The sequence below is a fragment of the Lissotriton helveticus genome, chromosome 3_1 (assembly GCF_964261635.1).
Source record: "Lissotriton helveticus chromosome 3_1, aLisHel1.1, whole genome shotgun sequence".
Classification (NCBI taxonomy): Eukaryota; Metazoa; Chordata; class Amphibia; order Caudata; family Salamandridae; genus Lissotriton; species Lissotriton helveticus.
Window position 1 is genome coordinate 351,615,793 of NC_136061.1, and position 12,590 is coordinate 351,628,382.

The 12,590-nt window shown below is 41.4% G+C and overlaps 1 protein-coding gene across 3 annotated transcripts in view; it reads right to left on the minus strand.

Moving 5' to 3' along the window:
- Positions 1-12,590, minus strand: part of SSH2 (slingshot protein phosphatase 2) — an 810,994-nt gene that overhangs the window by 586,807 nt on the left and 211,597 nt on the right. For 2 of the 3 annotated variants that reach the window (XM_078680015.1, XM_078680014.1), the window contains exon 2: positions 4,061-4,135. The exons of the other annotated variant lie outside the window; for it this stretch is intronic. In XM_078680015.1, the coding sequence (XP_078536141.1) occupies positions 4,061-4,135 (75 nt within the window). The remainder of the gene's footprint in view (positions 1-4,060; positions 4,136-12,590) is intronic. 3 annotated transcript variants of the gene reach the window in all.

Below are 12,590 nucleotides of genomic sequence, written 5' to 3' on the forward strand. Positions count from 1 at the left end.
TATGGGTCACACTCCTGTTACTCCCTAAGAGTTAATTGTTGGAGTACACATCTTTCTAGGATTTTGGAAAGAGGAAGGTTGGAGACGGGTCTGAAGTTGTTTAAGTCATTTATGTCCAGGCCTGATTTTTTCAGCAGTGGGGTGACTTGTCCCACTTTCAGATAGTCTGGAACGATTCCGATATTATAGTGCACTCCCTATTAACTACCCATCAGCTAATGCCTCTGACATGTTGGCATGTGATTAATTCCTCCTTAGCACGGCACAATGGAAGAGAACTGATTGCCCCATTAAGATTATCGGTTTTAACATAAATAATGTCATGGAACCTTCATCTTCAGCTGTCTTCCTGTACCTTATCTGTGTCCCACCTCTCCTCAATCCTGCATCTGGACTCAGCTCTGCAGCACTCTCCAGAGAGCAGGAGACTCTCCCCAAGAAAGAGCACAACTGCCCTTACAAAGAGGCCTAAAGCAAGGTTAGCTCATACAATGACAGTGGTAAACATATCGTTATCATTATGTGGGACAACCTCTTTTTGCGTCTTTAAAAACATATTTTTTTTAGAGGCAGTTGTGCTTGCTGTCAATCCACAACATTAGTAAAGAAAAACAAAACACAGCAAGGTAGTGTTCCTTTGTTGTGCACTAGTGAGCCCTCTGGCCATGGAGCCTCCCTTCTTATAGTGCTACGGACCCCCAGGTGAGATACGTCCCACAGTTTGAAGATAACAGTTTAATTAAAAGGAACTTGAGGATCACTAATGCCAGACTGAAGCTACAGGGCAGAAGCTTGATTTTGAGTGCTGTAAATGCGTATCTTTAACTGTAGAGTACAAGTCTGTCGATATCTAGAAGTTAGGACTGGAGCGAGGAGCGAGCATCTCAGCCTATAGTGGATGTCGCTTGGAATACAAAGGACTGGATAATAAAGAAAGAGCCTGGAGCAAAGAAGCTAACCGCTCACAGGAACCGACCAAAACATTTTTCAGTTCAGAGCACCTTCACCTCCTTGCCTGAAGTATGGATGTTTTTCCATGAGATGTATGTAGGTCCTAATAAATAACAATGTATTATAGTGTTTCATCCATGTTCAGGTTGTTTTCTGCGATTAAGAAGCACCATCAGACTCTGAACTCGATGAACGGAAAAGATTCAAACTGGGAGAAGGGTGAAAATGTTCTGTCTCAAACAACTGCAACAAACCAAAGATATCATATCAAGTATTGTTCCTGCACAAGCACAAGAGGCATACCACGGGCTGCTTCAGATGAAACTCTAAACTATTTTGGGAGCAGCCATAGCCACCTGAAAGCGGCCAACCCAGGCCATGAAGTCTGACAGTAATTTATTGCAATTCTCGCTTTTCTCACCCTTAAACCATTTAGCTAACATTATGAAACAGTACTGGTTACGGGAAGCTGCCAGCATCTCAAAGTGTTAACTGAACAACACAAAAAACAGAAGGGAAATGCTCTATTGTGAGTTTAATATCTTTGACAGCTAATCGCTCACCTTTAGGCGTATTGCATAAAGAACCACTTCCAAGACTTGTCACAATAGACTTTGTGCTTCTAAAACACAAAATAGTAACCAACAAAGTAAAAATATTGATGCCATCAGAACTAACCTGGGCCTGTCACCTTATCCACCGCCATAGCCCTCCTTCCTGCAGCCCACGCATCGCTGCTAGCATTGATGCTCATAAAATTTCTCAGGACCAACAGCAAGAAGAATCAAAACTCCCTAGTTTCTATTCATCAGTGTTCATTCCCTCAAACTCTGTGACACAGTTGACCAAGATACTCTCATTAACTAGCTCAAACAATATGTAGTGGTCACAGATGAGAACTTAAATTGGATCCATTTGTTTCTTTCTGACTGTACCAAAAAGCCCAGAAGTATGCCTTCAGTAAACGGCTTTTCATTTTCCCAAATATACTTTCATAGCCATATGAATTTCCTGGCTGTGCTGAATTCGAACCTACAATACTATATACAAATATATATGCAAATGAAATTCAAATGTATCTGATAAGGAAAATAACAGATTTTGATGGACAAAATTGCAGCCACATCAAACAGTGTCTTAAACTCACCTTCTTTTAGACGAAGCACAATACTGTGTGTACAAATAGACAAAAAATGGAAATTCTGTTTGACTGTGGAACGAAAAGGATGATGATTTAAGTTGCCTGATCCCAAATTCTGGGCAGAACCCTAACCCACCCCTAAAATTGAAATACCCAATCCTCCGGTTTGATGCAGACTTCTCTTTATCTTCACAGGTATTAAACTACAACTTGTGATGCTGAGGAAGGTCCATCATCTCAGGCAACAGCGCCACAGGAGGCAACTCAAAAACACTGGTTTTGCCCCACCTTTCCGCTTAAATATCAAGTATGCAGGCATCCTCAAACAGGAAATAACTATACACCCAGAACAAGGCTACAAAACTGGGCCTTACCAGAAAGCCATTTTGTCAAGTCAAATCATCCCTGAACTGACTGCAGTTGCTCTGAGTGAAGCAGACAATCTGCTTAAGGGTGCTCTGCATCATGCATCATGCATAAAAGCTTACGGCAGCTAGGGTCAAGAAAACTTGCTAAAGTTATCCCTCAAACCACCACCAGCCAGGAACCTAATATCAAATACCACCAGGTCGATTTGGCAGGTCAAATTTAAGAAAAACGGATACAGGGAAAAAACAAGGAGGATGCTAGGATGGAACTTTTCAAACGCCCTGAACCAAGATAATGGGGAACTGTCTAACCTACTAGTATTCTGGAAGTTGTTGAAAAATACCTTGTTGAATGAGTTATTTATTTATCCAACTAAATCATTTCAAGACTAGCCTGCAGTTTTCAAAGACCTAGTTATCTTACCCATCAATTGCAGTGGATTTGAGACCTCATACTTCGCAGATGGAATAACTCACTGTGCAATATACAATACCCAGTTATCTGCTACAGACACTCACTGAGTTAGTGAGGCAAAATGACCACATAATAGCATGTAGGCACTGTACAAAAATAGTCTCAGTTTTTTCATAAAAAGCATATGACTGACAATGGAAAAATACAGCATGAAGGTATGATGAGAGCAGCAGGACGCTACGTTAGATAGTTTAGTGACATAACAATGAGATAAACTGTTGTCGATTAAACACAGAGCGGATCTGAAGTCACTTGTCTTTCTCAAGAATTTCTCAATTCAAGCCTCTGGACACTGACCATGCAGAGAGGGACGCGTCCTGTTCATTATAATTTATAATGACATGTGACACTCACCTAAAAAAGCCACTTGGTGAAAGAAAAAACTATGTACTTATTTAAGACCTTACTACAGCACGTCAACCACAGTAAAAGAAAACAAACCCTACCTTTCCTTTTAACGTATAAAATTGCCATCTTGTAAGCCCCGAAATAAAGGTTACATGGTCTTTTTATGTATTACTGATAATCAGCCCGTTTCTGGTTGCTCATATTCTTACAGGTAAGGACATCTAAGTACTACCTGTTAACGTGATTTGCTGAGGATTACAAAATGTGGTAAAAGAAAGGACGGTGGGACTAGAAATTCAGTATCACGGATTGAAACAAGCCAATAACATCACGAGTTCTCATCTCTGAAAAATCAGACACATACACAGAGACGATGAACACTGTACAGGGGCAGTAAGGAAAATTAATGCTTTAAAAGGTGAATCTTTTCCATATCTCTGGGTGAAATAGGGTATGCCTACCTGCCCTCGAGTCCTAATGCACAATTGCCAAAGTTTCTAAACCAGTTTCTAAAATGCTGGCACAGACATGAGAGCCAGCGAAGAATAACCAAGACGCTCACATTGGGAAAAGGCTGACGAAGCTATCAACGAGGTGTGACTAGAACTACGAGCAGAATAGGGACACTATAGAACAGTCTAGAGAATTGTGATCCACAAATTTGATCAGACCTAATCAATGCCTGCGATCATTAGAACAGCTTCCTTTTGAAAGAAATATAGTTAATTACATTGCAAGCTAAACAATGCCAGGCATGCAGAGTGTATACCTACGTACATGGGTATCATTTATGAGCTCTGGTTCATCCTTCGGACAGAAGACCTCCTGTTCATTCTCGTCCAACTGAGCATTCTGCAATGCAAAGAACATCATATGAGTAGTCCGCGAGACTCAGTCGTGAATCAAGAGCACCCCACGGAAGAGGAGGAAGAAAGTCACCCTAAGAGTCCGCAAAGTAAGGGAAAGAAGCACCAGCAGGAGTCCAACAAAGCATAGAGTGCAAGGAGTTTCCTTCAAGCAGCAGCAGCTGAAGGAAGATCGAATAGTGGGATGCAGGCCATCCAAGGAAAGAAAAGAAGAGGAAGGGACAACGAGTGAAGCGACACCACATTTGAGCTGAGGTGCCAAGGAACAAAAACTGGCAGGAAAGTATGAAGCAAACGTAAATAAAATTGCCAACTTTAACATTTTCAGGCAAAATTGGATAACAGCAGGAATTCCCACAATATCTCATTACATTAATATTGTCATCCTAAAATGTCTACAGAGCCATAATGTTCTAAGATTTGCGTCAACGCTTACTAATTTTATATACTTTGTAGCAATTGATTTAAATATTTAATTTAAAGTATTCAGGACTAAAGAATTCTCATGTAAGGCGCAGAATCTGTCACCTGGTATTGTTAACTTGCTGAGTTGCTCATCTGCTACAGGTACTATTTACTACTCTGCTGCAACTAGATTTCTTAATAAAAGAGAGGGTTTGAGATCGTGAAATAGCAGCCATCTGCATGTCAGTGGTCAAAAGATGTTGGCATTTTCACGTATAAATCTTAAAGATGCTTGTGTCCAGATAACGAGTAACAGGAAAGACTGTCATTTGTCATATAGAATGGGCTAGGAAAGGCCAGTGTCCACTATGCCCTGTGAACAGTGAGGACTGTGTTGTAGATTTGAATAGATTGAACTGGAATACTGATTGACCCGCTCATTATTTCTTCCATCCTACATGTAACAAAATTATGAAAGTTGAATTGGGCATTAATAACCCTTACAGTGTTCCTAAGTTGCAGGAATGTGACTACAAGAACAATAAAATTATTAGATATTTCAAGAATGTGTGGTTTCGTGCAGTGCACCTTTAACCTACATGCGCCCTCTTATTGCACAATCAATGTTCAAGTGCACAACAGATGCTAAACACGTCCTCTGATGCATTGCTGGATGTCTGCTGGATGTCCGCATCGTGAACATAGCGAAGTCTCACCGGCTCCATTGTTGTCGCAGTCACAATGCAAGGAGCTGGCACACAACTTCGTTAAGAAGGTGACAGACGGCCACGCTTAGTACACTGGGCCCTGGCCTCATACCACTTCTAGTGGGACTGTTTAGCTCTTCCTTACAAGAGGGATGCATTTCCTAAGCTTGGATGCATGCCATGGTTCTCCCCCTCATGAAAAAGCCAAGTTTGGACCCCTCCAACTTGTCAAACTTTAGACCAATTTCAATGTTACCCCTTCTTTCCAAAATTCTGGAGAAACGTGAATACGCAATTGACAATCTTTGTGGACTCCCAGATTGTTTGCACCCGTCGGGCTGCAGGACATAGTACCAAATCCGTGCTCCTCGGAGTCACAGTACATCTGCAATGGCTCCTGGATGAGGGTGTGACAGACCCGCTGATCTTACCTGAGCTCAGCATGGTGGAGAAGTGTGGCTCAATGGTTAGAGCGGCAGACCATGATGCAGAGGTCTAGCCCGGGACCAGGGTTCAATTCCCCGTTCGGCGGGTCTTGGGCTAAAAAATTCCACGGACCTGATAATTCTCGCCTCGGTGCCTATTCCAATCATGGAGTCCCACTCTGCAACTCTGGGCAATAGCTTGCTTAATCTCCACAACTGCCCCCACAACGCTAAGGATGCCTGGCCTCCACCGTGGGGGTGCCCAGGAGTGGACACCTCACAGGGAAAGCCAGGATGGGTTCCACAGCGGTATTCGTACAATCGCCTTGAGACCCTTGCGGGTGAGTAGTGCGCTATACATGTATCAATTTACATTTACAATTCACATGGCTTTCAACACAGTGTCCCATACCACTCTTCTTGAAAGGTTGATGAACCTGGGTGTCCAAGAAACTACCTTATCCTGGTTGTCCTCATTTGTGAAAGGTTGCACTTTCCACGTCTTCTCTACCTGCTACACTTCAAAATCATATGCCCTTACTTCAGTTGTCTCTCAGGGATCAGCCTTGAGCCCAATGCTCTTGAATATCCATGCCTGCCCTCTAGCTGACTTGGTGGAGAGCTGCGTCCGTACCCTGTTCTCCTACGGAACGACACCCAATTTATCTTTTCTTTGTCATCTGCTCAGGGACACAACTCAGAGGTCTTGAACACCTGCTTGGGTCAGGTGTCACACCTGGATGAATTTCAACTCGCTAAAACTTAATGACGAGAAGACGGAGGTAACGGTGCTAGGTATGAACCCCCTACTTTGGGACCCACAGCACTGACATAAGACCTTGGGTGCTCTTCCAGAACCGGCCCTCAAAGTGAAGAACGTAGGTTGTTGGCTGGACAAGAATTTGCCTATGAAACATCAGGTTGTCAAGGTAGTTTCTAGCTATTTTGCGGTCCTAAAACAGCTGACAAAGATTATTTGGATTCTCCCTTTCTCAGCCGAAAGGACAGTCATCCAAGCCCTGTTCCTTTCAAGATTAGGCTACAGGAATATCATCTAGCTAAGGGCAGAAAAGGCTGCTATCAGACGTCTAAAAGTAGCACAGAATTCTGCTGCGAGGCTACTATATCGACTCATGAGACATGCCTCTGTGCCATGCCTCCTGCATGAGCTTCATTGGCTCATGGTGGAAAATAGGATACAGTTCACGGCATTATGCTACATGCACAAGGCTAGGTCAGGAGCTGGGCCAAGATACATTTAGGAATTAGTCATCCCCTACCAGCCTATTCGCTCTTTGTGTTCAAGTACCCAGTTCCTGTGCACAGTTCCCAGAGTCAAACTAGCCAGTATGGGAGGTCGTTCCTTCTCATATCTGGGCCCAAAGCTCTGGAATGCCTTACCCATGCACCTGAGAAACTGCACCTCTCTGACCCTCTTCTGAATGAACTTTACAACTTGTTTATTTTAATCGTATTTGTGCCACTTGCCCCTTTCTGATACCATAACACCAGGAAACCACTGGGTAGCTGGGCGCCTTATAAAACTCTATAATAATAATTGGTCTGTGTGGCAGGTAAGTCCTTTAAGGGCAATCTTCAATTCCTCCAGGGCAGCAGGGATTTACAATGTCCCAGTGGAAAAATCAAACATTGGTTTTGGTAGCAGTAACAAATACTTTGATACTATGGGCAAAGCCACGCTTTCCATATTCGTAGATAAGCCTCACTTTCTAATTCTAAGGGTGATTATGATAAAAAGGTAGAATAATAGTCTACTGGGTTAAATTAACAAGGATCAAGCTAACTAGTTTAACTGTTGCATAGGCCTCTAAAATCCTTGTGCTAGCTAACGAGCACTACTGTCCATTTCTGGTAGAGATGAGTTCTAAACCTGTTACCCTATTCGTCTATGACGTCAATGGACCAGCCAGTGAAGATCACGAGGAATAATGGCCCTTCTAATCTTGAAGTAGGATGAGCTTTCCAGTGACATTATCTTTATACCTGCAGCTTTGGCTTTTGATTAATACTAAATCTTAGGAGTAGCAGAGGATTAAAAGAGAGAAAACCAAGTTAAGTAGCAAAGGAAGCAGTGTTTTGCTATAAGTAGCAAAGGAAGCAGTGTTTTGCTATATCATATGTAAACATGCATTCAGACTGTACAGGTGACTTGTGCGTTTAATACCAGCATGCAGTACAAAGATTATTTGTACAGCACACAATGTGAAACTAATCTAGTCTGGGGTGCTACTGAGCAACTCTATATAGAGAGTGCAAGACAGTGAAGGCCAGTACTGCACAAACACCACATACGGTTGGGGCTTCTCATGTCTGCTGAATAATAAGAGGGAGAGACGATGGGGAAAGGCAGAGGCAACTGATTCTATAAATTAGGCTCTTTCCTGAAAGGTAGAAAGAACAATGCACCTTTAAAAACAAAGATTGACCATTCTGTGTCTGAAACTTTACTCTTTTTTTACTGAATATTCTCCAGATGGTACTCATTATTTGTAAAATGCATTAAAAAACAAAACAAAAAATGTGTATCTGTTTCTCTCTCCGAGATTCTGAAAGATTCCATCAGAGACGGTAGACCAGAAGAGAATGGATTTTACCCAAGTAGCCAAACGCTGCATCGGAAAAGAAGAAAACAACAATGGCAAATTTATCTCGAGAAAGTAGGGCTAACCATAAGAGGCACATTCCCAATGTAATAATAGCACAATTTGTTAGAAAGAGAGGCATCGCCAACAACCTCATGATAAAATACGAAAGCTTAGTAAGAACTCTTCAGTATGCAATGAGTAATATGTAAGGCCATTTTACCCCTTCGCCTCCAACATTTGGTCAAGCATTACAGCAGTGTCGGGGTCTGTGTAGACCAATGGCAATATAACCCACAGCTTAACATGAAAGAATGAAAACAACAAAAGTAGAATTTTAGGAACAAATAATGAGGACAATGGTCTTGTAAAACACAGTATATTGACTGTTGAACAGAAAAACAAATTATTGCTTACATTTGTGTTGTAAATTAGTTGGCAGAAGAAGACACTTGAAACAACTTTAAACTACTGAATGCAAAGAGATAAAGGCCATTGAAATAAGTCAATGCTAGCCTCCTGGTAATTGGTTAGGTAGGTTTATTGAAGGCTTTGCGGACAGAAGTCCTTTGAAAATCGGTGAACAGATCTAAACAAATAACCAAATCTCTCTCGAAAAGGCGAAATTTGTAAACCCATATTACAGACAACTTCTATTGTCATGACTTTACCAGAGCTGAAATATATTTAATATGTATACAAAGAGGGAAACTTAGAGGCCAAACGGAAACATCATCTTTTATTTGAGGCCCTTCTGATGGCAAGCTTCCTGCCCTAATGTGAGCTTCCAAAACACAAAAGCTTACAATTCCATACACTTTGGACCTGTGTTCGACATTCGTTTAGAGAAGAAAAATCCAGCATATCAATTAAACTACAAGATGGCAGAAGTTTATTAACTGGAAGGATCGGTGGAGACAAGTCCTTTATAGCATGAGACTGCTATCCCATTCGATCTTACCCAGGCACACATTACAGTGTCATTGAATCCGAGAGAGGCACTGAGATACCCTTTTTCATATTTAAAGTCCCACCAAGAATTATGTCCAGAGACCTCCTTGTACATAAGCAAAGTCTGATATTGGGGTTATAATCTGTACAGGTTATAATTTGAAAAGGGAGTAACGGGTAAATAGTGACCCTTCCTTGGGGAAGGAGAGGGACTAAAGGCTCGATTTGCAGTTAAAGTTAAGTCAAGATTGTAAGCTGGACTAGAGGAAAGGCGGTTATTTCTTTCTAGGTCCACTTGTTCATATACCACACACATTATTAGTGGGATCGCCGTCTACTCTCAGAAATAGCAGAAAGTTTGCTAAATGTCTGCACCATTGCTGGTTTCTTAGCACATAACAGCACCCCTCATTCTTCAAGTGAACTGTGGCCAGTAACATGGCGGATGCTCTTTGGAGACATCAACAGCAACCAGAGTTGTAAAGTGAAGACAAGAGCACCACCGTATCGTCAATCCTGTGTTATGTGCCATGTTTACGATATCACTAATTGATGGGATAAACAATAAGGAAGTTGTTATCCTGATCTGACACTGCACTAGGGGGCGCTATAACACTCTTTATATTTTTTAGAGGGGTATGTAGCCAAAAACAATAAACATCTAAATTTAAACAAAAACAAAAAAGCACCTTCGTATTCCCTCGAATGTGAAAAAGACTGATAGTCAGATCAATAACATTCAAAGGCTGGAATTTAGTGTCTGCTGTAATGCACAGCAATTTTGTTTGTTCGGTAAAAATCAACCCATCAGCTCCCAACCCCACCAAAAGAAAACAGAGTATTACACGTTACCATACTCGAACCTCAGCTAAACATTCGACTGATTGAGAAAGGCTAAATATGCAGTTCAAGCCACACCGAGGGCCCAGGTTCCTTTCTATGGAAAACAATATATGTTCCCCTGAGGGAGCACGGCGGCCACACCCTACCTTCAGGAAAGAGGACCACTGTACAGCACAAACAAAGTCAAAATGCTTTCAATTGGATTTTGGATTTGGAGTTGGCAGGCTAAATATGCACGATTCAAGGTCATCCATAGTCAACCACAATTCAAATTCAATAGGTTCTGATGATTTTTTTAAATTTAGATTTTTATTAGTTTTAACATCAGCAAACATCACCACAGGCAATAAGACAGAAAGAAAAAAAGTAAAGATGAAAACTACAGCAAGACTCAGCCACGAAGGGAGAACTATCAATTCTATGACAGATGTACGATGTCATCATATTGGTTGCAAAATATCAGGGATTCAGCAGTCCACACGAGGCTGACCTCTGTTTGCACAGAGCAGGTAAAAAAGCCACAGTGTTTATACAGACATTAAGCCAATGCTGGCTCAACCCTCCATCTCCCCACGACCAGGCAGCTCCATTCGCCCGTGGTCATCCCTTGTCATATATGTGCTATGAGGGGGGGGGGGGGATCATTTGTCGTGGGGTTGAGCTGGTGCCGGCATTAGAGCCCAAAACACCTTACGTCCCTCTTGGCAATAATCAAGTCCTTTAGCCAATCACTCGCCTGTGGGGCTGGGCATCCCCCTCAGTGCATAGCCACACCTCTTACCCATGAGCAGCATCGTGATGACGAGATTGCAGCAGGCGGTTGAGGCATCATTTACATGAGCCTACTGCTGTAACTGAACTGAAGTTTGATATATATATATATATATATTTATTTTTGTTAATTATTTTCACGCTCCGGTTGATAAAGGTGTGGCCGAAACGCTTCGGAAGAGCTTTTTTTTGATAATAAACTCAAACATTATACATGCATGGGTGCCTGAGCGTATCCTTCTGGTGACATTTATTGACTGTGTACATATATTCAGGGGTGTGGAATTTATTAAAATATCTACTTGTCCATGGGGCAGGTTGCTTCATAAATCTACTTGTCCTGTAGCAAAATCCACTTGTCCCTTTGGTGCCATGTAGTTCGGTGACAAATTATGGCAGCAATCTCATTATATAAGAGCTCTTATATAGCCTCTTGGATTATGCCAAGGCTCATACCATAGTAGTGTTTGAATACTAGCAATCCCTTTATGTTGCCACGTTTCGGCAGATCTACATACTGGGACTGAAGGTAGTGGTAAGCCATAGTTCCAGGGTTGGAATGCCCTTTTGAGTCTCTGCAAACCAACTAACGTGCATGTTTTAAGGGTGTTCAGCAACTCTTCTCTAATATTTCCCCATACTGAGAAATGTTGGAAATTTACTCCTGATAATGGCAAGCGTAAACCACGTTCCAGAGTTGGGGAAACAGTGGTTGGAGGGAAAATGAACTTGCAAACAATCAGGTTTTCGCATGAGCAAATCTACACATGCATATTTGCTCATGCTAAAATTCAGTTCACAAATATTTACTAGGAGTACAATTTATTGCCCTACTACTGTAAATTCTTGTGAATTCACGAAAGCCATATAGCTGCACTTATTTCAAGGACATATAATAAGGGTGCACTTTTGAGACTTTCTTTAATAATTTAGTCTGGGGTTAACCATGAACTTTTGTGTTTATTAAAATTGTCTGTATCGGCTGGCTTCACTGTGAGTGACCGAATTCTGCACCTTTCACAAGGAGAATATCGGCACACAAAGTAGTTTTGTTCAGCGCCAATAACTAATGTGGCAGTGCGTGCTTTTTTGAGACCAAAAACAATTTTTGCTTTTGCCAATGTTTGTTATAATGGTGAGGGCCCGGCAGATCTCAAATCGATAAGGTTTTACAAAAACTATGCCAAAACAAGTTACGCATTGCCAAAACTAAAAAACTGACCACCAATTTCAGACCTACTGGCTTTGCCAATGCTTGTTTTTTTTATGTTTCCCATAATCTTATTGAAACTGGTTACACTGATTTTCCAAAAGGAATATTTTTGGTAAATACTAGCATGCATCAACATATTTTACTAAATGATGCTGCAAAGAAATGGTACCTGAAAATGTACAGTAGTTTAGCAAAATATTTTTTTCCCTACTTTCATTTCTTTAGGAACATTTTATATTGAAAGCAAATGATCAGTAATCTTGCTTTCAAGCTTCTGCAAATATTGGCATCTAATCAGAGAACATTCTGGCAGCATTATGCATAGCCTCATATTGCTAAACTTTGAAACCATGTGTACACACTTCTATACTGGAACCACTGTCAGTATTGCAGTAGGAATTTAAATTTACTTACTGCACTGCTGAATAATAAAGGCTTTAAATTAATGAACCATAAATACAAGTTTGAACAGCATTAACAAATACACACAAAAAATAACTTAACTGCAGGCATTGCCCTTCCC